At 42.0% G+C, this 22,202-nt stretch overlaps 1 protein-coding gene across 3 annotated transcripts in view; it reads right to left on the reverse strand.

Annotated features, from left to right (window-relative positions):
• SLC22A15 (solute carrier family 22 member 15) overlaps nucleotides 1–22,202 on the reverse strand; it is a 104,737-nt gene that overhangs the window by 26,079 nt on the left and 56,456 nt on the right. For all 3 annotated transcript variants that reach the window (XM_027535901.1, XM_027535894.1, XM_027535900.1), the window contains 3 exons: nucleotides 14,351–14,480; nucleotides 9,230–9,445; nucleotides 3,787–3,927 (listed from right to left, as the gene is read on the reverse strand). In XM_027535901.1, the coding sequence (XP_027391702.1) occupies nucleotides 3,787–3,927; nucleotides 9,230–9,445; nucleotides 14,351–14,480 (487 nt within the window). The remainder of the gene's footprint in view (nucleotides 1–3,786; nucleotides 3,928–9,229; nucleotides 9,446–14,350; nucleotides 14,481–22,202) is intronic.

A 22,202-nucleotide genomic window follows, 5' to 3' on the forward strand; every position in this document is an offset into this window, starting at 1 on the left:
GATCTCTGGTTCCTCTCCCTTTTCTAAATCCAGCTTGAAGTTCATGGTTCACATACTGTTGAAGCCTGGCTTGGAGAATTTTAAACATTACTTTGCTAGCATGTGAGATGAGTACAACTGTGCGGTAGCTTAAACATTCTTTGGCATTGCCCTTCTTTGGAACTGGGATGAAACTGACCTTTTCCAGTTCTGTGACCACTGCTGAGTTTTCCAAATTTCCTGGCATATTGAGTACAGCACTTTCACAGCATCATGTTTTAGGATTTGAAATAGTTTAACTGGAATTTCATCACCTCCACTAGCTTTGTTCATAGTGATGCTTCCTAAGGCCCACTTGACTTCGCATTCCAGGATGTCTGGCTCTAGGTGAGTGATCACACCATCGTGGTTATCTGATTCATGAAGATGTTTTTGGGTAGTTCTTCTGTGTATTGTTGCCACCTCTTCTTAATATCTTCTGCTTCTGTTAGGTCCATACCATTTCTGTCCTTTATTGTGCCCATCTTTGCATGAAATGTTCCCCTGGTATCTCTAATTTTCTTGAAGAGATCTCTAGTCTTTCCCATTCTATTGTTTTCCTCTATTTCTTTGTACTGATCACTGAGGAAAGCTTTCTTATCTTTCCTTGATATTCTTTGGAATTCTGTGTTCAAATGGGTATATCTTTCCTTTTCTCTTTTGCCTTTTGCTTCTCTTCTTTTCTCAGCTATTTGTAAGGCCTCCTCAGACAACCATGTTGCCTTTTGCGTTTCTTTTTCTTGGGGATGGTCTTGATCACTGCCTCCTCTACAATGTCATGAACTTCCATCCATAGTTCTTCAGGCACTCTATCAGATCTAATCCCTTGAATCTATTTGTCACTTTCACTGTATAATCATAAGGGATTTGATTTAGGTCATACCTGAATGGTCTAGTGGTTTTCCCTACTCTCTTCAATTTAAATCTGAATTTGGCAATAAGGAGTTCATGATCTCAGCCACAGTCAGCTCCCAGTATTGCTTTTGCTGACTGTATAGAGCTTCTCCATCTTTGGCTGCAAAGAATATACTCAATCTGATTTCAGTGTCGATCATCTGGTGATGTCCATGTGTAGAGTCTTCTCTTGTGTTGTTGGAAGAGGGTGTTTGCTATGACCAGTGTGTTCTCTTGGCAAAACTCTGTTACCTTTGACCTGCTTTGTTTTGTACTCCAAGGCCAAATTTGCCTGTTACTCCAGGTGTTTCTTGACTTCCTATTTTTGCATTCCAGTCCCCTATAATGAAAAGGACATCTTTTTCGGATGTTAGTTCTAAAAGGTCTTGTAGGTCTTCATAGAACTGTTCAACTTCAGCTTCTTCAGCGTTACTGGTTGGGGCATAGACTTGGATTACTGTGATATTGAATGGTTTGCCTTGGAAACGAACAGAGATCATTCTGTCATTTTTGAGACTGCATCCAAGTACTGCATTTTGGACTCTTTTGTTGACTATGATGGCTACTCCATTTCTTCCAAGGGATTCTTGCTCACAGTAGTAGATATAACGGTCATCTGAGTTAAATTCTCCCATTCCAGTCCATTTTAGTTCACCAATTCCTAAAATGTCGATGTCCACTCTGCCATCTCCTGTTTGATCACTTACAATTTGCCTTGATTCATGGACCTAAGATTCCAGGTTCCTATGCAATATTGCTGTTTATAGCATCAGACTTTACTTCCATCACCAGTCACATCCATAACTAGGTATTGTTTTTGCTTTGGCTCTGTCTCTTCTTTCTGGAGTTATTTCTCCACTGATCTCCAGTAGCATACTGGGCATGTACCGACCTGAGGAGTTCATCTTTCAGTGTATCAGAAAAACACCTAAGTGTAAGTAAGTAAGTGTTAGTCGCTCAGTCGTGCCCGACTCTTTGCGACCCCATGGACTGCAGCCCACCAGGCTCCTCTGTACATGAGATTTTCCAGGCAAGGATACTGAAGTGTGTTGCCATTTCCTTCTCCAGGGGATCTTCTCAACCCAGGGATCGAACCAGGGGGTCTCCTGCACTGAAGGCAGATTCTTTACCAACTGAGCTATACTTTATTGACTACTACAATCACAACAAACTGTGGAAAATTCTTGAAGATATGGGAACACCAGACCACCTGACCTGCCTCCTGAGAAATCTGTATGCAGGTCAAGAAGCAACAGTTAGAACTGGACATGGAACAGACTGATTCCAAACCAGGAAAGGAGTACATCAAGGCTGTATATTGTCACCCTACTTATTTAACTCATATGCAGAATACATCATGTGAAATGCCGGGCTAGATGAAGCACAAGCTGGGATCAAGATTTCTCAGATATGCAGATGGCCCCACCCTTATGGCAGAAAGTGAAGAAGAACTAAAGAGCCTCTTGATGAAAGTTAAAGAGGAGAGTGAAAATGCTGGCTTAAAACTCAACATTCAGAAAACTAAGAGCATGGCATCTGGTCCCATTACTTCATGGCAGATAGATGGGGAAACAATGGAAACAGTGACAGACTTTATTTTTCTAGGCTCCAAAACCACTGCAGATGGTGACTGCAGCCATGAAATTAAAAGACACTTGCTCCTTGGAAGAAAAGTTATGACCAACCTAGGCAGCATATTAAAAAGCAGAGACATTACTTTGCCAACAAAGGTCCATCTAGTCAAAGATATGGTTTTTCAATAGTCATGTATGGATGTGAAAGTTGGAGTATAAAGTAAGCTGAGTGCCAAAGAATTGATGCTTTTGAACTGTGGTGTTGGAGAAAACTCTTGAGAGTTCCTTGGACTACAAGGAGATCAAACCAATCAATCCCAAAGTAAATCAGTCCTGAATAGTCATTGGAAGGACTGATGCTGAAGCTGAAACTCCAATACTTTGATCACCTGATGTGAAGAACTGACTCACTGGAAAAGACCCTGACGCTGGGCAAGATTGAAGGCAGGAGAAGGGGACAACAGAGGAAGAGATGGTTGGATGGCATCACCGACTCGATGGACATGAGTGTGAGTAAGCTTTGGACATTGGTGATGGACAGGGAAGCCTGGCGTGCTGCAGTCCATGGGGTCACAAAGAGTTGGACACGACTGAGGGACTGAAGTGAACTGCCTCACCTTGTGCCAATGTTATCTCAAAATGCATGTTGTGGGTGAGGGACCTGGCACCACTCTGAGTTTTGAGACATTTCCTTTCTCTAATTAGCAGCCTGCTGATATAACATACTGCTAAAGGCTAGCAGGTGGGGAACTCTTTCTGCCCTCTTCTGATGTCTATGTCAGAAGCTTTGTCTTATCTCTTTTATACTTTAATAAAACTTTATCACACAAAAGTTCTGAGCGATCAAGCCTCGTCACTGGCCCCAGACTGAATTCCTCTCCTCCAGAGGCCAAGAATCCTGGTGTCTTTCATGGCTCAGCAACAACTTTTCACTATTGTATGGCACATGGAACTATATTCAATATCTTGTAATAAACTATAACGGAAAAAGTTATGAAAAAGAATATATATATATATGTATAACTGAGCTGCTTTGCTATACACCAAAAACTAACACAACACTGTAAATCAACTATACTTCAATTGAAAAAAAAATCTACACAATAACTCATAAACTTGAAACCCAAGGAATAACGCACTAAATAATGAATTCTCAATGTGTCTGGTCTGAAAAGAATTCTGATCATCACGGAATACTTAGCAGATACTGCATATGGACAACAACAGGAACATTTGGGTGTTTATGCATGTTAGTGTATGTGTCCTCTACACGGTACATTTCATATCCACCCATACTCACCATCTTTGGTTAATCAAGTAGATGCAGACAGGGTAAGATGGAATCTCTATGAGGCCGGACAGGGCTAAGTTGGCATAAATGTTTCCACCTAGATCACCTGCACTCAGAGTGAGGCCATAATACACCAAGCTGCACACGAACCTGCAATTGGGGGTGAAAGACAAGAAAGACAATGGGAAAGTCCATAAGCATTTGTCAGAAAAAATTAAAACACTGGTTCAAATAATGCCCTCTGTCTCAAAGAGTAAGTTTGACTCCCTCATTAGGCTTTCTATCCTAATATAATTTCTATACTAGGACAAAATAAAAATAAAATAAAGGGGCCTTGGAAATGTTGTGAGCTACGTCTAGATGCTCTATAAAGCAAACGAGTGGCCAGGCCCTGACAGAGAAGATGTCATTAGTGCCCTCATTACACACTTCTGCATTTATTAGGAGACAATGACTCTATTTTAAATTTATTTAATTCAACTATTTATAAACACTTGCCCTAAGCAGTCACTGTGATATTATGAAAATGACTCTACAAAAGAACTCCTAAGGACAGGCCAACAGGGGATGGTGTTGAGAACACATGCTAATAAGTGCCTGAGTCACCAGTGGGTGGCCTGCTGGCCAGAGTAACAGGGACTCTAACACCTGGCCATAGTCTCAACCCCTCCTGGCATTCAGCAGGTGCATATGCTGCAGACAGCCACAACAGGTAAGAGAAGACGAGGCCATGGCAGAGGCAAGCTCCTCTAGGACTATCAAAGCCCGGCACTGATTTCTGCGCAGCTTTGCCGAAACATCGAGGCAGCACCCCTTGCGTGGCAGATATTGTGCCAGGCATGGAGCCTATGTCTTACAGCCCAGAAGCTACACTGGAGAAAAGGCCATCCTGAAACTCCAAACTGGGGAGTAACAGGAACTTCTTCCAGAGTGAAGGGAATACAGCACTCTCTGCTTATCCACAGGGGATACGTTCTAAGACTCCTGGTGGATGCCTGAAACCATCGATAGGATCAAATCCTTTATGTACTATTTTTTGCCCTAGACAGCCATCCCTATAATAAGGTTTAACTTCTATATTAGGCCTCGTAATAGAACATATGAATTGCTGGCATCGCTACTCTTATGCTTTGGGGTCATTACTAAGTAAAATAAGGGTGATGTGAACACAAGCCCTGGGATACGGATAGTCGATCTGATAAGTAAGACAATGTAAGTGACTAATAAGCAGGATATGCTGGACAAGGAGATGATTCATGTCTTAGGTGGGATGGAGTGGGAGGGAACGAGATTTCATCATACACTTAGAATGTCATGCAATTTAAAAACTTATGAGTTGTTACTTTCTGGAATTTTTCATTTAATATTTTCAGACTGCAGCTGACCTCAGGTAATTGAAAACCACAGAGAGCAAAACCTTTTGTGCCTAGGAAACTGCATTATTAAAAATAAAACAAACTAGAACAGAACGTAAATAAACCCTGAAACTAGGCTTCGTTAAACATGAATGCATTTTGTAAACCAAAAATTTCTATACAACAGTAAAACACTTGGGTTTTGGAAATTCATTAGTTTTTATGTTTATACAGTTCATTTTGACAAGTGTTAATTACGAGGAAACTCCCAGTTGCATCTCTTTTCCTTAGAAAAAGTCCAATAAGCTACAACTATGAAGAGATCAACAGGAAAGGGAAAGCGTTCTTTCCATCTCTGCCAAAAAAGCAGAGTGGGCCAAGCGCCCCAGGTTATTATTACGAATGGGCCACAGGAACCAGGGAGAGGGAAGGTTACAAATGGGCCACAGGAACGAGGGAGAGGGAAGGCAGGGAGAGCGGTCCCCGGAGACGGCCTGCTTAGTGACTCATCCCTCTCTGGCAAATGAGCTCCAGCAGCAGCTACTTCCCATTACTTCGTCCTAGGTGGAGCTGTCATTCATAAACTATGGATGACGAGCAGAGTCACAGCTGGGGCATCACGGGTAAGGATGCAAGGCAACAGGGAATTGTCTGGTTTCCCTGCCTGCTAGTACTTTGCTGTGAGCAACAAGCTGAGCAAACTGAAATATTTTCCTAATTTTTTTTTTCTTCACTCCCCACAGCCTGTGGGATCTCAGTTCCCCAACCAGGGAATGAACCTGTGTCCCCTGCATCGGAAGCACAGGGTTTTAACCACTGGACTGCCAGGGGAATCCCCTTCCTAAAGTATTTTTTAAATCCTTTCCATCTGCAGTAGAGACGAGACCCTCCTCTTACTTAGTGCTATTCCTAATGTATTGTATGTGTTGGTATGTATTTATTCTGCATTTAAAACAGAAGTCCTAGTGAAGAATTCCAGACATAGAAATACACATACATATTTAATTCAGGCTGTGAAGGTAGTAAGAAGGGCACAAACAAACAAAGCCAGTTCGAGACACTAGAGGAGCCTAGCTGGTGGTAAGAGAAAATAGGGAGAACATGCAAGGAAGGCCTCTGGTCCCGAGATGGGGACCCTGCCTACAAATTTCCTTGATGGCAGAGTTGGTCGTTTGGATGCATAATTACAGCTATTAAAATCATTTCAATCCTGTTTATGGGACCCAAACAAAAATTTTAAATGCTTGCATAATATTTAACAGTATACTTAGGGCATCATGAAATTATTATCCCACACTACTGTGGGAAACAGCAAAGGAACAGATGTTAAACACAGAGGCATAATTTCACTCCCCAGTTAAGGCTTTCTTCAGTGACAGATCCACAGAAAAGATTTTAGAATTTTATAGCATCTTCAAAAAGAACGGCTCTATGTGGAATGACACTGTCTCTGTTATCATGTGTTTTAACATTCTGAGCCCTGGGGGCAGAAGTTTATTTGAGAAGAGCTCATTTGGCTGTGTAAGACACAAAATAAACAGGAATATTCTCCCTGACTCTGGGTCTAGTTTGTCTATTTTATTTTTTTATCCCCTGAAGTCTAGAACCCAAAAGTTAATATTCCTGGGGAAAAACCTTAAAAACTGTAAGTAACCCCTAAGAAAGCAGATGCTTCCTTCAAGGCAGAGGGTTTGATTGACTGTCTACATGACATGCAAATGCAGTTTTATGGAGCCTTAAAGTACCTGAACATACTTTGTAAGTATTTCCTTTACAATTGATAGAACCTCAAATTAGTAGCTCCCATGGAAGGACATAGAAATTGGCATACTGAGTGAAGTGAGTCAGACAGAGAAAGATAAATATCATGTGATGTTGCTTATATGTGGAATCAAAAAAAAAGGGTACAAATAAACTTATCTACAGAACAGAGAGTTACAGATGTAGAAAACAAACTTATGGTTATCAGGGGTAAGGGGGAGAGACAAACTGAGAGACTGGGATTGGCAGATACACAGTGTGTGTGTGTAGGTGGGGGGCTGCTGTGTGTGCTTGAACTCATTTGCTAAGGCATGTCTGACTCTTTGTGACCCTGTGTACTGCAGCCCTCCAGGCTCCTCTGTCCACAGGATTTTCCAGGCAAGAACACTGGAGTGGGTTGCCATGCCCTCCTTCAGGGGATCTTCCCAACCCAGGGATCGAACTTACGTCTCCTGCATTGGCAGGCAGGTTCTATACCACTACCACCACCTGGAAGCCCCCATACATACCCTACTACATATAAAATAGATAACTAACAGTCCTGCCCTGTGCTACTGTATAGCACAGGGAACTCTGCTCAAAACCCTATAATGGCCTATATGGGAGAAGAATCTTAAAAAAATGGATATACGTATATGCACGACTGATTCACTTTGCTGCACACCTGAGGCTAACACAACAGTGTAGATCAACTGTATGCCAATAAATATTTTAAATTAATTAATCAATTGATTATTTTAAAAACAGGTTCCCTTACTCCCTGAATCCCCATGCCTCCAAGCTTGTGTCCTTCATTCAACATTTCTTATGTATCCATGATATTCCAGCAGCAAGCTGGCTCAGAGAGCTGGTATGACCTGACCCCTAACCATATAGGTGGTAGCCAGGGTTTGATTGGGTGGGAAAAGAGAATCATGCTATAGAAAACTATCTTTGCAGCTTCTTCTTCTCAATCTACTGTTCTTTTTAGCTTTATATATATATGATTAACTTCAAATAAAATGACTTCCCATGTGAAAAATACAAGTTTCTATGTAGCCTTCTTGCCAAATACATGCAAACCACAGCACATCCATCCTTTAGGCCAGTAAATATGATGTTCGTGTCCAATCCTGGACCAAATTACACTTATGGCACTTTAATGGAATGGATAATATTAAAACACATGGGTACTCTACAAATTCTACATATGGATTATCCATTTTTCCCTTTTCCACAATTTTATTCTTTCAATGGAACCATTTGAACCATTCAGTGCAATCTACATTAATGCTAAGAACATTCTGACGGCAGGTCAGAATTAGCCAAACTAGAAAATCAGGTTTGGAGAGTGCTAACCCATTCATTCACTGACTGGCACCGGGGCTTTGAGGCTTTTTTGAGGCTGTCATGTGGCACTCCTAGGACACTCCTAGGATCTCATTGATAGGAGGGATAACAGCTCACTTGTTGAGTCAGTGAGTGGGAATGTTCAATTAGAATGTGCTACCTGCCTGAGGCCAAAACCAAGGGGAGGTGCTTCAAAGTCCTCCTTAGAAACTCTTCTGTCCCTGGTCTGTCTGCTGCTTTCCTTTTTTTTAAGGAGGAGGGTTGGGGGATTTAGATCCAGCTAGTCAAGGCTATGGTTTTTCCAGTAGTCATGTATGGATGTGAGAGTTGGACAGTGAAGAAAGCTGAGGACTGAGAATTGATCCTTTTGAACTGTGGTGTTGGAGAAGACTCTTGAGAGTCCCTTGGACTGCAAGGAGATCCAACCAGTCCATCCTAAAGGACATCAGTCCTGGGTGTTCATTGGAAGGATTGATGTTGAAGCTGAAACTCCAATACTTTGGCCACCTGATGCAAAGAGCGGACTCATTTGAAAAGACCCTGATGCTGGGAAAGATTGAGGGCAGGAGGAGAAGGGGATGACAGAGGATGAGATGGTTGGATGGCATCACCGACTCGATGGACATGAGTTTGGGTGAACTCCGGGAGTTGGTGATGGACAGGGAAGCCTGGTGTGCTGTCGCAAAGAGTCAGACACGACTGAGCGACTGAACTGAACTGAACTGGGGGATTTAAAATTTACATTAGATACTTCATAAGCAAAGATGTGTTTCTGACATCTATAAGTTCAGTAAACCTCCTGGCAGGCACCATTATTTCCTCCTTGAAAGGGAGGATGCTGAGAAAGCTCAGGTGAGTACAATGCCTAAGGGAGGCAGGGAGGGTTGTTTTTTATGAAAACAATCTCATGCTGAACGCAAGAGTGAAATTTTCTGTAACCCTGAAGAAAGAAGAGACTATCAGTAACCTGGGTTGCGGACCACAGCAGAGCCCTTAGAGAGAATTACCAGATGAACATCAGGGTCAGCGTGTGCCCCAGGAGCACCCGGCGACGGAAGAGGTCCAGGACGCTGCCGGCCTCCTCGCAGCTCCCGCCTGCTGGGCGCGCCAGCGAGAAGCTGCACCTGAGCTGCCCGTTCCTCTTGGCGATGAGGCGCAGAGCGGCTTCAGCCTCAAGCAGCCGACCCTGGGAGTATAACCAACGAGGGGATTCAGGAATGGATCTGAAAGAGACGTCATCAGAGGCTGTATATTCGTACAGGTACATACGCACCGGAAGGAGACAGATCCCCCACGTAGGACATGGTCCCCAGACCACAAGTGGATTCCATGTTAGGGTTAAAGCTTGACTCTCCCAATGACAAGTGGAAGGGAGAGGGCTACAGAGGGCAGCTGTCAACAGCTGCCAACATTAATAATGGCCTCTTTTATGAATGGAAACCAAAAACATGCTTCCAAAGCTGCAGTGAAAAAAGCAGACTATGCGTTTACTTTTTTTTACTTATTTTTAATTGAAGGAAAATTGCTTTACAGTATTGTGTTGGTTTCTACTAAGCATCAACATGATGCATTTACTTTTCAGCAAATTTTAATATATAAATAGCAATTTATAATTTATAAATCATATAAATAATATATAAACAGTAATACAATACTGAGTAATTCTTCATAAAACATGCATCAGAGATGAGACTCCAAATCATGGTCAAGTGTTGTTAGAATAATATTAATAAACATAATACAGAGTTTTTAAAGTTCTGAAAAAACCTCACAAAGATTAAAATCTCTATTATACATCAGAAAAGAATTTTTAAAGTGTTTTTAACATAGTGATGCTATTTAAAAGGTAGAGATTATTTGAAGACTACATATAAAAATGAAAAAGAAGTGATCACATTTTAGCAGCTTTAGAGCTTTTAAAGCTTTAATATTTTCCAGTCAGCTGACACACTCACTTTAATATGTCCTGAGGATATTTCCTGATCTCCCAAGTCCTTCAAGAAACAAAGCTTATTTTCTGGTTAACTTTCATTTCCAAAAAATAACAGTTGTTTCTCACTATAGCAATAAAGTATCGAACATTTCTGTTGCCACAGCTCTCTTTCATCAGTTTCAAGACAGGTATTATGCATCTTTTCTCCTCTTCACGGTTCTGCATATTTTTAGGGGACCTTTCAAAACTAACTGGTGGCAGGAACATGGACACCTTGTTTATAAAACACAGCATCAAACCTTTTGATCTAGTTTGATATTATTTGAGTAAAATGAAACCTGTATGCATTTACTTTTCTTTGATGTACTTGTTTTTAATTGAAGGATATTTAAAGTGCCTTTTAGAACTCTCCCTGCCTTTCAGTAAGGAGAGTGAAGGGCAGCAAACACCACACAGTTTGTGACTTCATGGAGAGCCAGTTCCTCAATAACCATGTGAGCGCTTTCATTTTGCATGAGCGATGTAATAGGCGCTGAGAGGAGAGACAATGGAAACAAAAAAAGGCAGGCATTTTCCCAGGAGTTCTGCTAGGGAGAGAGACTATTCAGGCACAACATTTGGTTATCAACAAAAGCAGGAACAAAGGCTTCTATAACCTCCTGAAAAAATTCCTTTATTCACCTTTTCACTGCTATCTGATTATTGTTACTAATACACAAGTAAATAATCAAGTAAAATGCCATTTGATTGGAAGTTAGGCCAGCCGATGATTATCATCTGATCAACTGGTCCTATCCACAGGGCCATATATGAGGTACAATGTAAAACTATCTGATCAAGCCTACCACTACTACTACTACTAAGTCGCTTCAGTCGTGTCCGACTCTGTGCGACCCCACAGACAGCAGCCCACCAGGCTCCGCTGTCCCTAGGATTCTCCAGGCAAGAACACTGGAGTGGGTTGCCATTTCCTTCTCCAATGCATGAAAGTGAAAAGTGAAAGTGAAGTCGCTCAGTCGTGTCCGACTCTTCGCAACCCCATGGACGGCAGCCTACCAGGCTCCTCTGTCCATGGGATTTTCCAGGCAAGAACACTGGAGTGGGTTGCCATTTCCTTCTCCAATGCATGAAAGTGAAAAGTGAAAGTGAAGTCGCTCAGTCGTGTCCGACTCTTTGCAACCCCATGGACGGCAGCCTACCAGGCTCCTCTGTCCATGGGATTTTCCAGGCAAGAGTACTGGAGTGGGTTGCCATTGCCTTCTGGTGATCAAGCCTAAATACAAATAAAAAGAACATAAGACTGGTGGGGTGATATGGAGAGTATACGTGGGATAGAAATATAACTGAAATAACAGAAAATCTATTATAGTAAAAATTAAAACTGAGGAGGACTAGAGGAGTGGAAAAGGACCAACAAGGAGATAGTCAACACATTAGCAGTCACTATTATTATATCTTTGACTAATTTATTTCCCCCCTTCCTATTAAGGTTCTCTGTGTTTTCAGAATTGTTTATAAGCAATAAAGTCACTTTTAAAACTTTGTAAATCATGTTTAAAGATGGTATTTGAGAGATACTCAGGTTTTAGAAATTTGACTCTGTGTTAATAAAATTATTTCTACTTGGATTTATCTGGATGATTTAAACATAGGACCTGATATTTCTCCACCTTTTGAGAAGCCGATAAGCTTCTCAATAACAAAGCCCCACCCAGTTGCCAATGGACAGTTTTAGGAATATGAGTTCTAATGTGAGCTCATTATTTCCACAAAACAGCAGGGCATGTTTCTAAAAGGAAAAGGAGGCCCTTGAATATGCTGCCCTCTACACAGTGTCCTGATCACTTTTAGAAGCTATATTGCTAATTTAACACTGAGGCCTCTGCTTGAAAATGTCCTGTGTATTTCTTTCAAGGTGCCCTTTTTAAATTAAGGGGGCACTGATTTCTAAAATAAAACTGTTCTAATTCAAGTATTGTAAAAACGAGGAATTTTCGAGCTAAGTAACAAGGTCTCTAGTAAAACAAAAAAGGTATGTCTCTAAAATGACATGACTGTTTCTGATGTTGCTGACGGTTAATGAAGGCTAATTCTAAAGGTTTTTGTGCCAACATCTGTCCAATGGACAGGAGGCATCTGGTCTATGGAAGGGCCCCGGGCTTTGGTGCTGGGAAATGCAGCTGAGCAAAGAGCTGGGGCTGTTCAGAGCTCGTTTTATAGAGGTTAGGCTCCGTGTGAGGCAGAAGTAAGGGACCACTGGAAGGGCACCAAGTAAGTACTGCAGAATTCAGACAAGAAAGTGAATGATTGGTATCTGACCAGGAAAAGCTTGGAGCGGGTGGCTTTTAAGCAAACTGGGAAGGCTACTAATAAATAAGAGAAATAGCGAGAAGGGCACTGAAGGAGCTGGCCATAGCACTGAGTGGGAGGCACCAGGAAAGACCAGCCTAAGGGGTAAACCGGAACAGTGAGCAGCCTAATATGCTGATGGGAACACAAGATGGGGTAGGGGATAAACTGGAGGCTGACTGCAGCAAACCTTACTTTCCAGGCTTGATGGTATAGAGTGATTTTACGTCCTTTCTTCCGTTTCCCATTTTTCACGACCAGAATTAATCTCTCATCAAGTCAAAGTCCCCACCGACTACTAAGCGGTAACAAACAGAATATACATTCTGAAAACTCAAAGAATGCCTCGGATCAACCAGTGAAGTCACTCTACTATTGAAGGAGGGATGAGAACCAGCCTGGATTAAAAAGTATGCCTGCATGCTCAATCACTCAGTCGTGCTTGACTCTTTGCGACCCCATGGTGTTTGCGTCTCCTGCATTGGCAGGCAGATTCTTTACCAACTGTGCCACCTGGAAAGCTCTATGAAGTAGGCAGTTTATTAAATGTTTAAAAATAAATTCATTTATTTACTAATATGAACAAGAATGCTTATTAATTCAAGGAATACATTTTTTCCCAAAAATTTACAATATACAGCGTAATTATATAAGGCTAGTTTTCCTTTCTAATAAAATTATCTCACTCTAGTTCACATAACTGAATGCATTTCATAAATTTTACCTTTCTAATATAGGTTGGGGGCTTCCCTGGAGGCTCAGTGGTAAAGAATCTGCCTGCTAAGCAGGAGACATGGGTTCGATCCCTGGGTAGGGAAGATTCCCTGGAGAAGGAAATGGCAACCCACTCCAGCATTCTTGCCTGAGAAATCCCATGGACAGAGAAGCCTGCTGGGCTACAGTCCATGAGGTCGCAAAAGAATCAGATATGACTTAGAGACTAAACAACAACATCAATAAATATAGGTTAACTATTTCTATTATATTCGTTTTTGCACTTAACAATTCTCTTGATTTCAAAGAGAGAATGAAAACAGATTTCAGCTCAATCCCCACCAAATCTCAATTAGTAGAACTTATATAAAGAATTACTAAATCGAATTGCTGCCTCAATGAAAATTCTATTACAGGTATCTCACTTTACAGCACAGAAGAAAGCTGGTGCCGCTGGCTGAAAGTTTTATTTATCCAAAAGATTTTGATGTTTTGGATTAAAGGTCTGATATCTAAAGGGAGAAAACCTTTCATAAGCACAGTCAAACTTCTGGAGAAACAGGCCTAAGTTGGTGGCTCATCTTACAGCCTTAAGAGGAGCATGGTGTGATATCTTGCCTTGACCAGGGCATCATCCTTGTACTGCTTTGAATCCATGCACTCTAAGGATTTCTCCCATATCTGAGCATCTTCCCATGTCCACCTGTAGAGGCCCTGAGATGACAGTCATCTGTGGAATGAGGAGGTATCACTATATATTCAACATGCATAGACTGGTCTATAATATCATACTTCGGTCACACCCCTAGCACAGGATCTGATCCAGCCTGAAGATTTTTAAGCTTAAGGCATTAGGTTAAAAAAGAAACTAGTACCCTCCCTTGAGAATTTGAAGGTTAAAATGCAGAGGTTGAGAGGTTACTTTAAACAAGGGATACCTGCATTCTGAATTAATTAAGCATCTCTCTTCCCAGGAGCTGCCAAGCATTGGAGCGCTTGCGGAATTTAGTTCTTCACCAAAGTCAGTTCAGGCAAACTCCTGAAAGGGAATAACGCTGCTCATTGACCCGCATCCTCTTAAGACATTCCTTCTGCTTATTAAATTAAAAGTCTAAGAGGAAAAACTACTTACAAAGATAAGAGAAAGACCACGGTTCCCTGCAGGTTAACCAGTATGGCTAGGGTCCTCCAGGAACGGATGAAGTATCCCAACAGGGCATATTGGGCGATGCCAACTGCGAAGAAGAGGCCACCAATTGACCCTAATTCAGGAAAAGAGACTTGTTACTGGAGAAAGAACCATCTGCAACCCCATTCCAACCCAGGTCAAGGAACCAATCCTTTCTTTCTGAGACGTCAGCAGAAAGAAAAACCTACACAGATATCATCAAGGATCAGATGATAAAACCAGAAGAGAGGCCAGGAGATCAGTGGGAAAGAAGGAAGGACAGATGAAAACTACAAACCGCATGTGGTCAAGATAAATTTTAAGGGCTGCCCAAGTGCTTTCTCATTGATGTTGCACTGACATCTGCCTGAACTTGTGGCTGAGGCCTGGAAATACTGCTTGCTATGTGGTGGGAGGTTTTTAGGTCACGAGACTATGGCAGTGGTGGGCCTGCATCTCCTTCACAGTGGCTGTCCCTGAAATCCTTGAGTCACAGCCTACTCCCCAGTTCTCATATGGTCCTTCCCCATTTATCACCACCAGACACATGACATTTTACATTTGTTTCTTGTCTTTCTCTTCCAAGTAGAATGTAAGTTCCACAAAGCATGAATTTTTGTCAGCACACTGACAGTACAAACATCAACCACGGGTTGTTAAGATCTTATGATTTTTAAATAAATAACAAATGAGTACAAACCCACCGTGCTGCCCAGTATACTTGCAAACTCTGCGCCTCTGACATGCTTTCTGTAACTGCTACTATTAGTAGTAGAGAGCATCCATCACTATTTATTTATATAACAGCTACTATTGGTTGAGATTTAGACTTTATAAACATTGTCCCATAAAGCCGGTACCACTATTAGCTATCTAGAGACGGAGGAAATAGCTCAGAGAAAGTTAGGTGCTGCGGTCTAAGACATGGGGCTGTAGGGGCCCCACCAGGAGGTGCTGTCCCCCGGTCTGACTGGACAGCCTGCACTCGGTACCGCTCCTGTCCCCTGTCACCCTTCTAGGGAAAGGCCGGCTCCTGTGGGCACCCCACAGCAACACGACTTTGTTACAGGAATTTTCTACAACAATCCTGCAAGACAAACATTTCTCTTATTCTTGTCCACAGATTATCAGCCTACAACAAAACACAATGACTTGTTTGCTGTCTGCCCTAGTGAGGAAAAGGAGATGCAGAAGGGAAGGCTAATGTGACAGTAAGTTCAGCATGAACAGAAAACCAGTCAGGGCATGCGGTCTGCTAAGTAAGGGAATGGGATTTCCATTCCCTGTGATTTCCCTAGAAACTTAGATAATCAATAGCTATTACAGATTCATTACAGGGCACCAAATAGCACCTGGTTTCCAAGAACAAGGCTTTCTGTCACTGCTCAGAACAGTTCCGAGTACTCGGTATCCACTGACAACGTAGCAAAAAGACAAAGGACCACAGGATGAGGCCATTTCAGCGGAACCAAGTTCAGACCCCAGTTCTTCTCTACACTGCCATATGACTTTGGGAAAATCCCTAAATATCTGAGTCTCTGTTTTCTCATAAATGAAAGAGAAATAATAATACAAACCTCAAAAAGTAGAGTCATTAGTTTCAAATGAAATAATGCATGCTGTACAAATGTTAGCTATACGGTCCTACTGTAAAAAGGGCATAGCCCTTTATATCAATTAACGTCCCCAAAAATGCGATCTGGAAGCCTCCTCTGGTGAGTGTCTGTTATAAAGCGTTGCCTACTTAGCACTCCTTTCTAACTCCGAGAATCCTTTCCTTTTTTTTGGAAAGATGACCTCCCTATATTTCATCCCTGTGGTTCAAGGGGGAGACGTCAATCGTGGTTCCACCGTGGTGACCCCAGCTGGGACAATCAGAGTTCCTACCACTATTTCAGGATTTTCAAATACTGAACTTGGCAGTGAAACCAATGACCTGCTGGGCCTCATCCCTGACTGAGCAGGGGAAGTTTCTCAGAGACAACGGAAAACAGAAATGAGATGCACCTAACTTCCTGGTTCTAAGCATTGCCAAGGCCTGGCTCTTCTTGGTTTGGGTGTGTTAACCGAAAGATTTCTCTTTGCATCTAAGCTCATCACAGTTGAATCTCTGTCACAGAAAGACCTGGTATCAGCTGGATATGGTATACAGGAGGAAAAGGATTCAAAGGTTCTAGTTTCATGACTTAAATACCATGATGACATGGCTATAGATAGAAGTCCCAGAAAAGGATGTAGATTTTAGGTGAAAGAAAGCAATACCTTTAATTTGAGGGGTCAACAGACATCTGCATGTGATACCCAGCCAGAAGTTGCACACATATGCCCGGAAATGACAACAGGAATAAGGCGAGGAGATAAAGATGTGGTAAGGCTCTAGGCTATTTGAAAAATTTAATTAAAAAAAAAATGAACATTTCAAATCACCACTTCTGCATTTTGTAACTCTGGAATGCCATAGGTGGTTTTGTAGCTGTTTATGGGCCTATCCAGGTGGCACAGTGGTAAAGAATCTGCCTGCCAATGCAAGAGACTCAGGAGACTCGGGTTCCATCCCTGTGTCGGGATGGAACCTACTCCTGTTTTCTTGCCTGGGAAATCCCATGGACAGAGAAGCCTGGCAGAGTCCACGGCATCACAAAGAGTCAGACACAACTGAGCACACACACACGCGCCCATGGTCTTTGGTTATTTACATCTATTTTTCAGATTTCTTTTCTGCTTATTTTTAATTAATTTCAAGTCTGCAACCCCTGGTCAGTTTGCACTAGCAAAAGTCAAATTTCAGCAGGTGAGAAGATAATGTACAGTGATGACTTTATTTTTTTAAGCAGCACCAATGATCCATCCAGCTTTCAAGCAGAAGGCCGTGAAGCCCCCTTGGTCCCTTTTTCTCTTGCCTTCTCTGCTGATTCTTTAGCAGGTCACCATGTATGCACTTTCCTCCTCTTTCACTACTCCCACCTGGTACAAAACATCTGCGGATTCCACAGGGGTAACCACACCAGCCTCCTGAATGGCCCCTCAAATTCTACTCTTGCTTCTCTAAGATCCAGCCTGCATACACCTACCAGAGTAATCTTTCTCTATGTAAAATTCTATGGCTCCTCTCTTTAATTCAGTCACTGGCTACTCATTGCATTTTGAGTTAAAAAAAAAAAAATCCCTAATTTGGCCCATTACGCTACATCACTCAGCCCCTCCAGCCTGATCTCAGCCCAGCCTCCTCCTGCCTTTCCACACTGCATCTTTTCAGGTGCTCAGAGAAGCTCATTCCTGCCCTCAGGGGCCTGGTTCTTGCCACTCCATCTGACTGGAATGTTTGCTCAGAAAATCATACCCCCTAGGTCTTTTGCTTCATTCACATCTTTGATTAAATACCTACATCAAAGTTTCCTCTAACTATCCTATTTAATGTAACTGTCCCCTGCACTTACTGCCTACTCTATTATCCTGTTTAATTTTCTTCACTGCACTTAAAAGTTTTCAGAAATTACTTCACATTGATTATGCCTCTCCTGACTAAAACATAAGTTCTGTAAGAGCAAGGACCTTCCCCCACCCAGGCCTGGCGTGTTCACTCTTTTATCCCAAGTGTCTGTCTATAAAAGTAGTATCTGGATAGCATTAACATATATACCTACCACGTGTAAAATAGACAGCTAGTGGGAAGCTGCTGTATAGCACAGGGAGCTCTACTGGGTGCTCTATGATGACCTAGAGAGCCGGGATGGGGAGCAGTGGGAGGGAGGGGACATATGTATACATACAGCTGACTCAGTTGTATAACAGAAACTAACACAACATCGTAAAGCAATTATATTCCAATAAGAAAATAATAAACGGAAAAGGCCAACTTAAGAGATTGGGATTGACATATACATACTACAATATACAAAACAGATGACCAACAAGGACCTACTGAACAGCACCGGGAACTTTACTCCGTACTCTGTAATGGCCTATATGGGAAAAGAACCTAAAAAAAGAGTGGCCTCATGAGTATATATAACTGCTTGACTTGCTGTCCACCTAAAACTAACACAACGTTGTAAATCAACTATATTCCCATGAAAAGTTTTTTAAAAAGCGGTGTGTCTGGTACATGACCAGGTCTGTTTAATAAATGCATGTTGCAGAACAGATATGCAAAGGAGAAGCTCTGGAAGGACACACAGCAATCTGTTTACAATTGTGGTCTTTGGGTGAGCAGGACTATATGTGTTCTTTATGTTTCACTTCTATATGTTTCTTGATTTTTTTTTTTTACAATGAACATCAATAACTTTTGATATAAGGTATTTATATAAGAAAATTAAAAACAAATATACTAATACGACATTTTTCATAGCTTTAGTATTTTACCTTTTCTACTCTCAAAAATTTTCAATCAATTTTACTTATTCTTGTTAAGCACTACACTGCAACTGGTTAAAAGTGGATGTTTTCAGTTTGCACTTATACTTTGTTATATGTACTTTATATAGTATTTTATACATACTGCAAATATTATTTGTAATCATGCACAATTCTTCAAAACAAATTTTTTTTTTTACTGCTAAACAATCAGGGTGCCGAGCCGTGCTAAGACGCTTTAGTAATGTCCGACTCTTTGCAACCCATGGACTGTATAGCCTGCCATGCTCCTCTGTCCATTGGATTCCTCCAATGAATCCCCTATTGCAAATCATTTAGGTTTTTCCCCTCAATTTCTTTCAGTTCTGAGCGTATCTGACATTATAGGAGTACATAAAATCATGCTGGAGAGCCACATGGATGGACCTAGAGAGTGTCATACTGACTGGAGTCAGATAGAGGAGAAATATCACATGACATCCCTTATATGTGGAATCTAAAAAGAAATGATACAAATGTACTTACTTACAAAACATAGACTCATAGACTTACAGAACAAATGTATGACTGCTGGGTGGGAAAGGGATAGTTAGGGAGTTTGGGATGGACAAGTACACACTGCTACATTTAAAACAGAAAACCAACAAGGATGTACTGTATAGCATATGGAAAGCTGCTCAATGCTATGTGGCAGCCTAGATGGGAGGGGAGTTTGGGGGAGAACGGACACATGTATATGTATGGCTGAGACTCTTCCCTGTTCATTTGAAATTATCACAATGTTGTTCATCAGCTATACCTCAAAACAAAATAAAAATGTGTGTTTTTTTTTTTTTTTTAATTGTGCTGGAGAGAACAGCCTGGAAAGAAAGGTGAAGGACAAAACTTTGGGGGAAGACTGCTCATGGGAGAGGGAAGGAGGAAACTCCTCGCAAAAGAGTTTTAGGGGCAGCAGAAACTTATTTCTGTCCTCGGTGCAGGTCAAGTGCACTGGCCTTCTGGGAACTCTCTCAAGCTCCTTCTGAATTTCACATTGAATTTGGCAACCATCTGGTACCACTGTTGCAGTTTTTTCCCCTTTCTTCCTTTTCCCTTTGCTATAAAAATTTTAATAGTCTTACTTTAACTCAGCCTCAAGGACAAGAACGGAAGGTGAAAGCACTTTAACAGAAATCTTTTCACTGGCTTCCGGCAACTGGAAAGGGAGCAAGAGACCAAGAGGTCTTTCTTTTTGCTGAAGGTAGGCAACGGGACAGGAATCATCCTAGAGAACTTGGTAGGGTGGGGGAAGTATACATGTTTTGTAAGAAAGCATCTTCTTCATGGAACAACTAGAGGCAAATGTGAATATTTTAATAGACGAATGTGCCAGGAAGATGAAGAACACGTACTCATGATGCTTTGTATGAGCAAGATTTTGGACTCAGGGAAACGAAAACCCCAGGAGAGGGTGCTTTTGTGTCTCCCCCTGGATAATGTGAGTGGTCATGAACACCATCATCACTCATTTCTGGCAAAGTCCCAGCAAGACTGAACCCACTACTTGCAAAAATGACTTTAACAGTCTCAATGCAAACTGAAGACTCAAAGGATGTTTTCTCACTGATCCTAACTTAGGACTTGAGCTAGGGGAAAAAAAAAAAAAGCCCACCTCTAATGGCTTTGCTGAAAGCTAATATAGACAAAGTGAATTATGAAGCATGATGTGTAAGAAGCAGGTAAGAAGCCTGTCCTGTGAGGATGGAGCTGGTGTCTCCTCCTCCCCAGTCTAGTTCTAACTTGTTCAACCCTCTGTGTCCTTCAGCTTGGACAGCAGTTCGGTGGACATAATACAGCAGAGCTTATTTTGCCTCTGTCTTCCAGTTCAATACATTAGCCTTTACTAACTCCAAAGACACGACCAGTGACAAAAAAGGGCCAAGCCACCAGTATTCATATGAGGTGACCCATGACAACACCCTCATGGCAGAAAGCAAAGAAGAACTAAAGCACCGCTTGATGAAGGTGAAAGAGGAGAGTGGAAAAGCTGGCCTAAAACTAAACATTCAAAAAACTAAGATCCCATCACTTCATGGCAGATAAATGGGGAAACAATGGAAACAGTGACAGCTTTTATTTTTGGGGCTCCAAAATCACTGAGAACGGTGACTGCAGCCATGAAATTAAAAGATGCTTGCTTCTTGGAAGAAAGGCTATGACAAACCAGACAGCATATTAAAAGGCAGAGACATTACTTTGCTGACAAAGATCTATAAAGTCAAAGCTATGATTTTTCTAGTAGTCATATACGGATGTGAGAGCTGGATCATAAAGAAGGCTGAGTGCTGAAGAACTGATGCTTTTGAACTGTGGTGTTGGAGAAGACTCCTGAGAGTCCCTTGGACTGCAAGGAAATCAAACCAGTCAGTGCTGAAGGAAATCCACCCTGAATATTAATTGGAAGGATTAATGGTGAAGCTAAAGCTCTAATACTTTGGCCACCTGATGTGAAAAGCCAACTCATTAGAAAAGATCCTGATACTGGGAAAGACTGAAGGCAGGAGGAGAAGGCGGTGACAGATGATGAGATGCTTGGATGGCATCACAGACTCAAGGGACACGAGTTTGAGCAAACTCTGGGAGATGGTGAAGGACAGGGAAGCCTGGCATGCTGCATCCATGGGATTGCAAGAGTCGGACGTGACTGAGTGACTGAACAACAATAAATGGAAGATACAAGAGGGGAGTCCTCAGGGAAAAGTGGGATGACATGGGCCTGGCATCATCCTCGCCCTGACAGTCATGAGCTGTGTGAAAACAGGCACACAACCTCTCCTTTTGTTATGTGGAACATATTGACTGAAACCACCCACTCCAGCCAGGCACCAGTAACCATTTGCAGTATTTTATGACAGGAGGTCCTAGTAAGGAACCCGGAACTAACAAGCCACCACCAACCAAAAGAGTTTGGGAAAGGTCAAAAGGAGACACCTTGTGTCCGACGACCTCCCAGAATTCTTCTCACTGGCATCCATCTTGGCTAAGCAACACTTATGCCACTAGGAAGCACCCTGAGTCAGAATGACTGGCCAAAGACTACCCAGAAACTAATCCTATCACCATAAAACCACGTGGTAGAGCCACGTGGTAGAGCAGCTCTCCTGGGTTCCCTTACGTTGCTGCTCTACACCCAGGCGCTCCTTCCCAATAAAGTCTCTTGCTTTGTCAGCATGGGTGTCTCCTCTGACAATTCACTTCTGAGTGTTAGACAAGAGCCCATTCTCAGGTTCTAGAAGGGCTCCCCTTCCTGCAACATTTTCAGCAGTGAAGTGTCCTCATTTGTAAAATGAAGGTAGAAATTCTTAACTTGTAGGTTCTGGGAATATTAGAGGCATTGGCCAGATGCAGAGCTTGGTTCCTGGTATATAACAGATGCTCAGCAAATGACAGCTGGCATTCTATCACCTACATCCTCATGTAG

The sequence above is a fragment of the Bos indicus x Bos taurus genome, chromosome 3 (genome assembly GCF_003369695.1).
Source record: "Bos indicus x Bos taurus breed Angus x Brahman F1 hybrid chromosome 3, Bos_hybrid_MaternalHap_v2.0, whole genome shotgun sequence".
In the NCBI taxonomy this organism is placed as follows: Eukaryota; Metazoa; Chordata; class Mammalia; order Artiodactyla; family Bovidae; genus Bos; species Bos indicus x Bos taurus.